Here is a 13,672-nt window from a genome sequence, read left to right on the forward strand (position 1 = left end):
ATAACCAAACTATGGTACATACACACAATGGAATACTATGCAACGCTAAAGAATAATGTAGAATCTGCAAAACACCGCATAATGTGGATGAACTTGGAGAACATTATGCTGAGTGAAATAAGTCAATCACAAAAGGACAAATATTGTGTTAGTCCGTTACTATAAAAGTTAAGGAAAGTTTTAATCTATTGGAGGAAATTTTCTTTGTTGGTTACCAGGGGTGGGAGGGGAGGGGAGGGAACCCTGGTAGATAGATTGAGATAAGTATTGATTTGGGTGAAGAGAAGGGCAATGTACCAAATGTGAGTGATCATTATAGTGGCATTGAGAAAGAGAAAGACATAGAGAGGTACGTGGGAGGTACAGACAACAAAGATGAACCCTTTTGCACATAGAGTTAGGCATTATCAGTGAAGGCAAACATGTGTATATTGGTAGATAGATGAGTGGACAGGCTGAACTAGTAGGTATCTCTATGAAGTGGGGAGTATACCCAAGAACACGTATAGGCTTGGCAGACATTGGTCCTATAAGTTTATGTGTATGATCTGAATTCCCAGATGTATAGTAGAACTGACAAGGGGCAAGGTTGTAGTCACTGCTTTGGTCACAGCCAGCTACCAAGAGAGACCTAGTAGTTGAACCTGTGGGCTCGGGACCATAGTCGCAGGGGATATCAAGCTCAATTGACATAACGTAGTACACAAAACATTGTTCCACCTCCTACTTTGGTGAGTAGCGACTGGGGTCTTAAAAGCTTGCAAGCTGCCATCTAGATGCAACGATTGGTCTCTCCTCATCCAGAGCAAATAAGAATGAAGAAAACCAAAAATTCATGGATACAATCAGTCCTAGCGACTGGTACACCATCCAGTCTTCAGCCTACACGACTATGAGACCAGAAGAACTAGATGGTGCCTGGCTACCAATGTCAACCACTTGGAAGGGGATCTATGAAAGAGATCCTGGATAGAGAAGGAGAACAATGTGGAACAAAACTCAAAATCATCTGGAGAAAAAAAAAAGGGGGGGGGGAAGGACCAGGTTTGCTGGTCCAGTAGAGCCTGGTGGAACCACTGAGACTATGGCCCCTAGCTACCCATAAGGTCTGGAATTGAACCCACGCCTGTGGCTTCCAGCCAACAATAGACAGGTATATGAGCTGAACATTTCCCTGACGTCTCCTTGGAGAGAACAATCATGGGAGAAAGAAGGGCTGCTTATGCACAGGCAGACAGCTCAGGGGGCAGGAGTGCATGGAGGGATGGACACAGGGAAGAGGTAACTATAGGGAGGAAGTGGGAGGGAAGCTGTTGCATTGTGGTAAATTGTGGTCAATGTCATGAGACAAAGTGTATGTGAACTGCTGTACGGAAAGTGAATTTGCTCTGTAAATTTTCACCCTAATCACAATAAAATAAAGTTGGGAAGACAATAAACCAGAGGGTAACCTCAAAGAAAATTAATAAACCTTCTCATCAAAATAAAAAAGAAGAAAGGCAAAAAGATTTAGCAAATACTAAAACAATAGCAACGAAGGAAATGAGGGAAAAAAAATCAATCATAAACAAAATAAACTTAGCACAGAAAATTATATGGAAGAAAGAAATCAGCAACACCACTAAAAAACATGTAACAAAAATGACAGCGATTAATTTATAGTTGTCGATAATTACACTGTATGTAAATGGATTAAATGCATCAATCAAGAGACAAAGAGTTGCAGAATGGATAAGAAAATATGTCCCATCCATATGCTGTCTACAGGAGATACACCATAAATATAAAGACAAAAGCAGACTAAAAATCAAACATTGGAAACAAATATATCAAGCAAATTACAATAAAAAATATCCGGAGTGGCAATATTAATTTCTGATAAAATAGACTTCAAGACAAAAAACACCATGAGAGACAAGGAAGGACATTATATAATGATTAAAGGATCAATCAAACAAAAGGACATAACCATAATGAATATTTATTTATGCAACAGATGAAGGAGCCCCAAAATACATAAATCAAATTTTAACGGAATTGAAAAGAGAAACAGACAGTTCCACAATAATGGTAGGAGACATTAATATACCACTTTCAATGAAAGCTACAACAACTAGAAAGAAATTCAGCAGAGACCGAGAATAACTAAACAATACAATCAACCAACTTGACATAATAGACACATACCAAACACTTCATTTAACAACAGTACTATATACATTCTTTTCTAGCACACATATAAAGTATTCTCTAGAATAGACCATATGTTAGGCCACAAAGAACATGTCAATAAATTTAAATACATTGAAATACTGTAAAGCACCTCCTCAGATCACAATGCTATAAAATTAGACACCAACAATAGGAAGATCAAGGGGAAAACAAACAAACAAACATGGAAACTGAGTAACACGCTGCTTAAACACCACTGGGTAATGTTAAGTTGTTATGTACCATGGAGTCAGACCTGACTCATAGCAACCCCTCCTTGGGTTTCCGAGGCAGTATCACAATGGAAGTAGATTGACCAACCTTCTTTCCCAGGAGTGGCTGGTGGGTTTGAACTGCCAGCGTTCTGGTTAACAGTCAAGTGCCTTAGCCACTATGCTACCACAGCTCCTCCACTGGGTAACAGAATACATAAAAGGAGCTCCGGTGGTTCAGTGGATAAGGCATTTGGCTGTTAACCAGAAGTTTGGTGGTTAAAACTTACCAGCTACTCCATGGGAGGAAGATGAGGCAATCTATTCCTGCAAAGATTTACAGCCTTGGAAACACTATGGGGGTTGCTATGAGTCAAAATTGACTCGATGACTGTGGGTTTAATAGAAGACATAAGAAAGGAAATTTTAAAATTCCTTGAGTCAAAGGAGAACAAAAATACAACATAACCAAAACCCTTGGGACACAGCAAAAGCAGTGCTCAGAGGGCAAATTAGAGCAATAAATGTACACATCGAAGAAGAAAGAGTGAAAATCAACACCTTAACCCAACATCTCCAACAACTAGAAAAAGAGCAGCAAAAAAAGGCTATAGTCACTAGAAGAAAACAAATAATAAAGATTCCAACAGAAATAAATGAAACAGAAAAACAACAGAATCAGCAAAACTAGAAATTGGTTCTTTGAAAAGATTAGTAAAACTGACAAACCACTGGCAAATTTTTTTTTTTTTCTTTTTTTTTATTGGGATTTGGGTGAAGATATACAGAGTAAATTCACTTTTCATACAGCAGTTCACATATACTTTGTCTCATGTCATTGACCAAAATTTACAATGCAGCAGCTCCCCTCCCACTTCCTCCCCATAGTTACCTCCTCCCAGTGTCCATCCCTTCATACTCTTCTGCACCCTGAGCTATCTCCCTGTGCATAAGCAGCCCTTCCTTCTCCCATGATTGTTCTCTCCAGGGCGTGTGTCTACTTGAGGTAAATGTTGAACTCACATGCCTGTACTTTGTTTGGCTGGAAACCACAGTTGTGGGTTCAATTCCAGACCTGAAGGGCAGCTAGGGGCCATAGTCTCAGTGGTTACACCAGGCTCCATTGGAAGGAAAAGAAGATGCCAATAACACGAATATGAAATGAAATAGGTGACGTCTTAACAGAATCAACTGAGATAAAAAGGATAATATCAGGATACTATGACAAACTATACTCCAGCAAATTTGAAAACTTACAAGAAATGGACAGATTTCTAGAAAATTCTCCAATGGTTCTCTACTGATCCTATTTCAAAATAGAAACTCCTTCCTGAGGCCTGCAGGGCCTGGCCAGGCCTGGCCCCAGCTGGGTCCCAGCTCACTCGCTATCTCTCCGCCACCCACTCCTCTAAAATCACGCTGGCCGATTTTGTACTTGCTGTTCCCTCTACTCAAAATGCTCTTCCCCAGCTCTCCACAAGGTCAGCTCCTTGTTGTCCTCCAGGTTTCCTTCTCAAAGGGGCCTCTCCCAACTGTCCTAACAGATGTGGCTGTACTAAAAAAAAAAACGACCAGGTTTGCCGGCCTAATTAGAGCCTGGTGAAACCCAAGACTATGGCCCCTAGCTGCCCTTCAGGTCTGGAATTGAACTGAACTCCTATGGCTTCCAGCCAAATAAAAAATCAGCAAAAGGGCTCAGTATTTACCTAAGGTAGATACATTCCTTGGAGAGATCAATCATGGGAGAGTAGAAGGGCTGTGTATGCACAGGGAGACAGCTCAGGGGGCAGGAGTGCATGGGAGGGAAGGACACAGGGAAGAGGTAACTATGGGGAGGAAGTGGGAGGGGAACTGTTACATTGTGGGAAATTGTAGTCAATATCATGAGACAAAATGTGTATGAACTGCTATATGGAAAATGAATTTGCTCTGTAAACTTTCACCCAAATCACAATAAAAATTAAAAAAAAAAAAAAGCGGCTATACTTAGCCTGCACCAAAGTCATCCTCTATCATATTAACTTGTTTTCTTCATAGCACCTATCTACAAGAATGTAACATGCCTCAAAGGCATGTTTTTTGCTGGTTTTATTCACTGTAGCCTAATCATGAGAATAATGCCTGGTACATTCTAAGTATTCAATAAGTCTTCTGCCTGAATTTTCCTTTTTTTTTTTTTAATTTTAATTTTGATTGTGATTTGGGTGAAAATGTACAGAGCAAATACACTTTCCATACAGCAGATCACATACACTTTGTCTCATGACATTGACCACAATTTAGCTTCTGCCTGAATTTTCATACGAAATTTTTATTTTCACTGCTCTTTTGTTTTCCTCTCCAACTAGAATATAAGTTCCATGAGGGCAGGGCCCTTGTCTAGTTCATCACTATAGCCCTAGCACCTGGACCGGGGATGATGACACATGGCAGATACCGATTAAGTAAGTAAGTTCCTCATGGTTTGGAACTCCTGCCACCTCATCCTCCCAGGCTGGAGCTGAAGAATGCCATAACTTGATGTACCCCAGAGAAAGCACCATCTCTGGGACTGGGAGACCATGGAGTATGGTCTGGGTTTTAATACTGCTTCCATTACTACTGGCTGTGTCAAACTAGCACATTGCATAACTGCTCAGAGTCTGTTTCCTCATCTATTATAAGGGAATAATAACAAGACAAACCTAACAGAGTTGCCAGGAGGATTTAGTGAAATCATGTAGGAGCCCAGCAGGCAGTAACAAGTTAATAAACACTGGCCAGTATTATCAATTTTATTTTTTAAAAAAAAAAACCCTAGAGTGACGTTCCTGGATTATTTGTCTGACCTACTGAAAATGGCAAAGCCTTGGCACAAGAAACTGAAAAGTTCTACAGCCCGTGGTAGCAGCCTAGGGCTCCTTTTCTCATGATGTCACTCCTATGCCACCTTTCTGCCCTTCCTGCTGATACCAGATGGACATAACCAATAGACTCACATTCACATCCAGGAAACGTAGATACTCGCGGCCAAAGGAGCCCTCAGGCAGGCTCTGGAGCTTGCTCAGGTTGAGTGTGGACAGTGAGATCCGAGGACGCTCCCTGCAAAGGCAGAAGGCAGGACTCGGGTATTGGTAGGGCACCAGCAAAGGCAGGTGAAAGGTCTAGCTAGAACAAGGTTGTGAGGAGTGGGAGGCAGAGGGCAATAATGGGGTCACAAATTCTGGAGCATTCCAGCTAGCCAGGCCAACGGCAGGGACAGAGGGGATTACTACAAACTACGCAGCAGGGGTACAATCTAGGCAGGAAAGAAGGGCAATGTGATCACAGTACTTCCCACGGGCGAAGAAGGGTAGCAGTACAAATAGCATGTGTTCTGGCAGCTTAGTGAAGGTATAGAGCCCTGTGGCTGGAACTGGGCCAAAACCACCACACTGCACAACCCAAGTGTCATCATAGTTTATATGTGAATGACGCGCTGGAGTTGTGCAAGCCCAGTTAGTGTAGCCATCCATAGCCAGGGTATTAAGAAAAGCTCCCTAGGCTAACAGGACTGACAGTGTGACTCCAGAGAGATCAGGATCTCCAAAGAATGGCACCAATCTCCCAGGCAGAGCTGAAACCTACTGCAAAATCTGAGCACCCTCTGGATCCCTCCTCATCTGGTCCCTGAGGGCCTTCAGGCTACGGTGTCCTGTGGTCTCTCCTAGAACCGCAACCATATCTGAAAGGACAGAAATGGGCACAAACGGTAGATGTGAACTTAGGAGGTAAGTTACCCGACATGGTCTGAGCCTTAGTTCCCTATATGATAAAATATGAATAATACCTACCTCTAAGTTATGAGGATTCATGCTGAACACTTAGCAAACTGCTGGCACACAGCAAGGACCAATATATCGATAGGTGTATAGATTCTGTCACTTGGATCTAGGTGACCTTGTGCAAATTGCTTCACATTTCTAAACGTCCTAATTTGTGAAGTGCAGATAACATTTGGCGTGTGAAATCAAGAAAAGCACATAAAACACTTGGCATGGTATGTAGTCAAAATAAGCACTCAATGAGAAGTTCTATTATCGGTTTTATTAGTAGCGGTAATCTTTGGAAGGGAAGAAAAAGGCATTATAGAATCCTAGATTCTATTCAATTCATTCAATGTTTACTGAGCTTTCACTATGCACCAAGCACTATCCAAATGCTGCAGACAGAGCGGAACAAGGCAGTCAGAGTCCTTGACCTCATAAAGCTTACTTTATAGTGAGATGTTATAACTGAATATAACCATTTGCCTTAGAATAGATTCCTACTCGAAGCAGCCTCCTTATGAATGTCAGAGTAGAATTGTGCTCCTGAGGGTTTTCAATGGCTGAATTTTTGGAAGTAGATTGCCAGGCCTTTCTTCTGAGGCACCTCAGGGTGGGCTCAAACCTCCAACCTTCCCATTAGCATTGACTGCAGCTTAGTCACTGGCGCGTTAACCATTTGATCACGCAGGGCCTCCTATAACTAAATTAGTGCTTTCAAATCTTCTCTTTAGTCTCAATGTGGCTGTATAACATTATCTCACTGGAAGTAGTTTAAAAAGGTAAATAAATGCCCAAGTTCCACGCTTCCTCCCGCCTAGCTCCACGAGGTAGATTTGAATTTAGGCTAGTTCAGGGGTGGACCCAGGCATCCACATTTGTTATAAACGTTCCTGATGATTATGAAGTGAATCCAGATTTGAGTACCCTGCTAACCTGTCTTCCAGTTACCAATGGGACAGTTAGGTTTTGACAGAAGTCGTGACTCAACCAGGCTTCCAAAGGCAAGGGTGCGCGCCTAGACCCCTCGTCCTAGACAGGGTCGCCGGCCGCGGGCGGCCTTACCATGGCGGTACGGGTTGTAGAGTGCCATTCCCGCAGAACCGGCGGCCAGCAGCGCCTTCTGCAGTGGGGAGGTGGGGATGTGGTCAGGATAGAGCAGGCCAGCTTCATGGCTCCCAGCCCGGAGGGGGACGTCTGAGGACGAGAAAAAGGCAAAGGTCAGAGGAACAGGTGTCTGCAGAACTCCACCTTGCCTTCACCCAGAATCGGACGCTACTTGCCTACTGCTGGCCAAGGGCGGCCCGAAAACCGCCTGAAAGGTCTCAGGGCCAGGAGCACCAGCGTCGCCATGGCAGCAGGCACGTCCGGACTTCCGGGCAAGGCTAACTCCCCAAACTTCTCTTGCAACGGAGTGCTGGAGAGGTCACAACGATTCGATCTCGACTTCGCTCCTTTTGCCTTCTTAGGAAAAATCGTAGCACAGACAGGAAAAGGCCCTATAGTTAACTATGAAACCTAGGCAACCTGTCTACTAAACTATTTCCATCGATACAAGAGTCTCTCCACTTCACCTCATTCCCAAAAACGGTCTCCACGAGAAATATAAGCCCGGCTAGTTTTGGCTTTCAACTCTGGACCATACTTCCTCTCCCGCAGCATGTTTTCCCCGGCGGCAATAAGGTAAGAACCACTTCCGGGTGTGGAACATGGCGGCGCCCGTTGTAGGGGCTACATTTAGGGGCAGCCGTACAGCTTTTTTGTCTAGGTCTTAGCTGTTCTTTGAGCCCGGGCCGCGGGCTTCAGGAATGGGGTCTGCCGGCCTAGCTCGGCTGCATGGGCTTTTCGCGACCTACAAGCCCCCGGGGCTAAAATGGAAACACCTGCGGGACACCGTGGAAATGCAACTTCTGAAGGGTGAGTGTCTTGAACCACATTCACAATTCTGCTCCTGTTTTCCTCGGGGTCCGTCTCCGCTTTTCCCCAAAATAGTCACTCTGTTGAGTAGAGCGCAGCCCTAATCATCTGCTTTGCATGCTCTGTTACTGCTCATTTTCCTTTCTTTTCAAATGGAGAAAGTGAGGTTCAGAAAGTTTAAGTATTGTCCATTGTCACACAGTTTAGTAAGTAGCATAGTCAGGATTTGAATCAAAATCTCTTTTAAGTACTACTATTTTGTTCTCTTTGCTCTGGGTGTCTCATTTGTTTTCTACATCCTTCACTTCCCTGATCTGCTGTTCTCTTCACCTACCTCCCCACCCCAAAGTAGTCAGCTAGAATTAACAAGGTGATCTTTACCTATGTGTGCTCAGGTCTCAACGCTGGAAAACCTCCTGTCCTTGAACAACGTGTTCGCTTCCTGCTGGGCCCCATGGAAGGAAGTGAAGAGAAGGAACTGACCCTCACAGCCACTTGTGTGCCCACCCTCACCAACCATCCCCTAGGTAAGACATTTTTGGGCAAGGCCCTGGGTTTCACTTCCCAGCAAATCTCCGAGCAGTCAGTATCTCAGTCCTCAGACAATTTTTGTCCCAGACTCTTGGAAAGATACAGTGGGCATATAGTATTAGACCAGGGGTTGGCAAACTTTTTCTGGAAAAGACCAGATAGTAAATATTTTAGGCTTCGTGGGCCATGTGGTCTCTTGCAACTACTAAACTTTGCTGTTGTAGTGCAAAAACAGCAGTAGATAGTATGGAAAGGAATGAGTCTGGGTGTATTCCAATAAAACTTTTAGGACACTGACATCTGAGTTTTATGTAATTTTCACAGATCACTAAATATTCTTTTTTATTAATTTTCTTTTTTAAACTACTCAAAAATGTGAAAACCACTCTTAGCTTGCAGGTCATTAAAAAAAATAAAAAACAAATTTGTAGATTTGGTCTGTGAACTATAGTTTGCTAACCCCTTTATTATTCTAGGACTCCAAGTGGGAATCGGGACTCCTGAGAAAGTGACTTTATAGTCAACAAAGCTGCCCAATGGTAGTGATGAATCCCCTGTCACTAGAAGTGATCAAGGCATCCAACTCGAAGCAACTTCCAGTTACCAATGGGACACTTAGGCTTTGACAGGAAGTCTATAGGAGGACCAAAGGACTCAACCAGAAACCTCTAAAATCCCTTTGGCTGGTGATGTTCAGCAACCCTACAGTATAAGAGCAATAGCAGTATAATTTATCAGGTTCTTACTTTGGACTATGCCTTGTATTGAGCTTTATCATCCTCTCTGATCTTCCTGTAGATTCTTCTTGATCTACAGAAGTATAAGCACTTCTAGCTTATTCCTGCATTTGTTCTTTCAGTAGTGATTTCCTGAACAGCTGGTGAGTTCTGGGTTCTGAGGTCAGAGATGTGGACAGACAGGCCCGGGTCCTGTCTGAAGGAGCTCATAGCCTCTATTTTCTTCCTGGGATGGTGGCCATGACTCTCCTTTAGCAGGAGCTGGTCAGAGAACCCCACAATCTTGATCCCCAGGGTTATCCCCAGTCCATTTGAAGCCCACTGGGAGACTGGTCCTACGCAGAGTGACAGGCATTTTGGTTGCCCCTTTACTTGGCCCTTGAGGCTGAAGAAATGGTTCTGGATCCTCAGTTCTTTGGTAGGGAAGCCTGAATCCTGGCTTTGGGTTCCATGAGACCACATTCTAGGAATGAAGTTGCCACACAGCCAAAAGCTGTCTTGGAGGCTGGATAAGTGGAGGATATAGACCTTGTTTGTTTCTTTCCAGTGCGTGGACCAGAATTCACCAGTCTGAAGGTTGGTGTGGGACACCGGCTAGATGCCCAGGCTTCTGGGGTGCTTGGTAGGTGATGTGGTAAGCCTGGTTGTACAGTGACATGGATTGAGGGGAAGATCAGGGAGCTACTGTGATACATACCTGCTTCTTACCCAATTGCTGTTTCCCATCACTGTCCTCCTTCCCTGATTTCCTGCCCTAGTTGGGTTGATGAGTGATGAAAGAGGGTTATAGGATAATAATCAGAATTACTCATCTTTATCAAGTGACTCCTGTGGTCTAAGTCCTTTTCACATTTATTCAGCATAGCAACTCTTTTAGGTAAGTACTGTATGATTTTACAGATGAAGAAGGATTCCAGGACCTTAGATGACTTGTCCTGGGTCACATGGCTAGTGAATGCCCCTCATCCGGAAAGGAAAATCCATCATCCTTTGGTGGGCACGTGACTCTGGTCTCACTGGCTGGTGTCTGGATGTCATTGTAGCTGAACACACAAAGACCTGGGTCATGAGCCATCTGTGTCCCTGAGGTCAGGCAGTGGCCACATCCTCTAGCTACAGCAGTCATTGTCCCCTTGTCTTGCCTGGGGCGCAGGCAGACATGATCTCACATTCCCTGTCCTTGTCTCTCTCCAAGAATGAATGGAGAGTCCTTCTCTCCTTCAGCCAGAGGAGGAGACAGACCTGGGGAAAGGCAGGAAGTGGCCACAATAGCCACCATTTATTGGTCCCTCCCTTTATGCTGACAGCTTCCCATGCATTGTCTCCTTTAACCTTCACAACATCCACAGGGATATTTTTATCCCCCTTTCACTGACAAGGAGCCTGAGGCCTAGGGATGTAAAAGGACGTACTCAGTAACCCAGATTTCAGTGCAGATCTGGGTGACTGGGCCAGTGAGTCTCTCCTCACTAGGAGTCGAATCAGTTCCTATGGGCGGGGCCGGAAATCTGCATTTTGAGGAGTACACAGAGGAGCTTGCTTGCTTCCTGTAGAAGCAGCTCCCTTTGCATTTTGCTGGTTTCAGGAGCTTCAGAAGTGGCAATATTAATGGGGAGGGGGATCCTTCAGGCAAAGAGAAGGGGAGCCAGGTGTGAATCAGCCTGGGTGCCTTTCAGTGCTCGGCGTGGGACACGGACGCAGGCTTCTCACTGACATGTACGATGCTCATCTCACCAAGGTACGGGGGTCTGGGGACAGCCCACTTATCCCTTGGTCCTATCCATGGGGGTCATCAGCAGGATTCTGGAGCTGAGAGGTTTCCACAGGGAACACACATTTTTTTTTTATGGCTCCGTGCTAGGGAAGACTAATAATAGTAAAGCATTAGCAGCTATTGGCATTTACTGTACACGGACTGCTCTCAGTTGAGTACTGTATGGGAATTCCTTTGTGGAATCTTCACACCTTCTCTGTAATGTGGGTTCTGTTGCTAACCCTGTTTTACATATGAGACAACTGAGGCTCAGAGAGGGGACATTGCTTCCCCAGGGTCACATAACCCTTTAGATGCAGAGCTGGGATTTGAACCTGGATCTGTCCTACACCAGAGCCTGATTCTAACACCACTCTTCTTTCCCCAAGACTGAGAAGTAAATGTCACTGTCTGGCCCTCAGAGAACTTGCTCTCGGGGGGGGGGGGGGCACTGAATCTGGTTCCAAACAGCATGTGTAGAGGTGCCACGTCATAAGATCTGTGCTCTTAGTGGTTAAGGACACAGATTCTAGAGCCAAATGGCTGGTAACTAACCTGGGTTAAAAACCCAGCTTTGACCACTCTGCTAGCTGTGTGTCCTTGGCTGCCTTAGTTTTCTCATGTCTAAAATAGGAACAATAATAATAGCTCCCTTACAGAGTTGCTTTAGTACAATCCCTGGCACAAAGTTAAGGTCCAGACAATGTCATTATGGTCATTTCTGTCATCATCATCATATTAGTTGTGGCAGATGCACTTAGCCCCCCAGGGAGGAGGGAGGGCTCAGTCTGGGTCTCAAAGCTTAGTTATCTTTTGAGAAGTGGAGAGATGCTGATAGGGCTTCCTAGGTGGGGACATAGGTGATAAGTTGTCAGGTTTGGCTGGAGTGTCTCTTTACTGTGGGGTTGACCCTGTCACTGCCCCAGGTCACAGAGGCGAACTAAGATGCAGAGAGAGCAAGGGAACTAGCCCAAGGCCATGCAACAGAACCAGTGCCCTTTCCTAGGGGGCAGCGGGGCAGAGGCAGCTGGGTGGGGGCTGAGTGTGTGAGCTTCCTGAGAGGAGACCTGAGGCCCCCACCTTCCCTTCTTACTGGACAACATAGAGTGTATGGGAGAGCCTCCCAGCCCTCAGCTTCAGTCCAGTCCCCGTGGGTTCTGGGCTACTGGGTCAGGCCTCCCTCCTCAGCACTAAGTAGTAATAGTGGGGAAAAAGGCTGAATCTTCCCCTTCCTGTCCTCACAGGATTACACGGTACGTGGCCTCCTGGGCAGAGCCACAGATGACTTCTGTGAGGACGGACGGCTAGTAGAGAAGACGACATACGGTGAGCGCTCACAGGAGCCCCGGGCAGTGCGGGGGTCGACTGAGGCTGCACCCGAATTTGTTTTCCTTTCAATTTCTCACCCCCACCTGGGCCACAACTGCCAACCATCAGACACACGAACCTCAGGCTGGCTGTCATGGGGCTTTAGGCCCATCATTCTCTCTTCTAGGAACACGCTGTGCTCACTTCCTCACCCGGCTCAAATATCTCCCTAGGGAAGCTATCTCTAGCCCCTAGACTAGGTCAGGCCCTTCCTGCATAGACTCTCAAAATAGCAATTAACTAACAATTGGTGAGTATTTAAAACTATCAGTCCTCATTATTTATAAATCCCATGTTTGCAAATTCTATATTTGTCAATTTGCCTATTTGCTAAAATGTTTATATCCCCCAAATCAGTTCTTGTAGTCCTTTAGCAGATAGGTGCACATATAGAACAGTGAAAAATTTGAGATGTTTCTGTGCACCTGTTATCAGCTGAGGTCAAACAAGACCAATTTGGTATCTGCTAATTCAGCATTCGAAGGACTTTATAGGACATAATTATCAATTAACAAGAATTAACTGTATCTGTGTCCCCTCTAGACTGCTGTGAGCACAGGAACTGTGTGGTCCACTGCTGTGGTCACACACATGTGGCACCAGACTGGGCCATGGGAGGTGCTTCATAAATGTTTGTTGAATGAATGAACGAATGGCTCATTCTTCACTTCTCACCATCCCGATGGTCTTAAGACTTTCCATAGGATCTATTGCATTTGCTTATTACCCAGATGTGTTTTCTGAGGGCCAGCTATGTGCTAGGGTTTGGGAGATGTATGAAAAATCAGACAGGGTCCCCAACCTCAATGAACTCACAGTTCAGCAGGGAGAGGAGACACACACCTATACATTTTCTGTGGGGAAAACAAAGGAATTGTAAAGCAGTGCTCTGTGTTTTGTATTGCTACAAGTAGGTGTGTGTCAACATCTGGAAAATGTCTAGAGTCAGCTTTTGAGAGGGAAGAAGTCAAAATTTGAGAGGGCAGAGATGATCTAAAACTTTTAAAGAAGATTCACACATCATTTGTGTCATTAGAAAATAATGTGAAAATAAAAGACAATTACGTAATCTTCAACAAAATCCTAGCCAATAGACTCCAACAGCATATCAAGAAAATCATTCATCATGACCAAGTGGGGTTCATACCAGGTATGCAG

The 13,672-nt window shown here is 44.8% G+C and overlaps 2 protein-coding genes across 2 annotated transcripts in view; one reads left to right on the forward strand and one right to left on the reverse strand.

Annotated features, from left to right (window-relative positions):
* The window catches only part of COQ4 (coenzyme Q4), a 25,293-nt gene extending 17,374 nt beyond the window's left edge, over positions 1–7,919 (reverse strand). The window contains exons 1-5 of the mRNA XM_042781457.1: positions 7,854–7,919; positions 7,492–7,669; positions 7,274–7,405; positions 6,030–6,126; positions 5,402–5,504 (exon numbers count right to left, since the gene is read on the reverse strand). Of these exons, the coding sequence (XP_042637391.1) occupies positions 5,402–5,504; positions 6,030–6,126; positions 7,274–7,405; positions 7,492–7,669; positions 7,854–7,919 (576 nt within the window). The remainder of the gene's footprint in view (positions 1–5,401; positions 5,505–6,029; positions 6,127–7,273; positions 7,406–7,491; positions 7,670–7,853) is intronic.
* A 97-nt stretch (positions 7,920–8,016) lies between these two features.
* Positions 8,017–13,672, forward strand: part of TRUB2 (TruB pseudouridine synthase family member 2) — a 12,809-nt gene continuing 7,153 nt past the window's right edge. The window contains 5 exon segments of the mRNA XM_007944274.2: positions 8,017–8,125; positions 8,521–8,652; positions 9,941–10,015; positions 11,070–11,131; positions 12,391–12,472. Coding sequence (XP_007942465.2) covers positions 8,017–8,125; positions 8,521–8,652; positions 9,941–10,015; positions 11,070–11,131; positions 12,391–12,472 — 460 coding nt within the window.

Source organism: Orycteropus afer, unplaced genomic scaffold (genome assembly GCF_000298275.1).
Source record: "Orycteropus afer afer isolate SDZICR_OR568_19922 unplaced genomic scaffold, OryAfe1.0 scaffold00123, whole genome shotgun sequence".
Lineage (NCBI taxonomy): Eukaryota > Metazoa > Chordata > Mammalia > Tubulidentata > Orycteropodidae > Orycteropus > Orycteropus afer.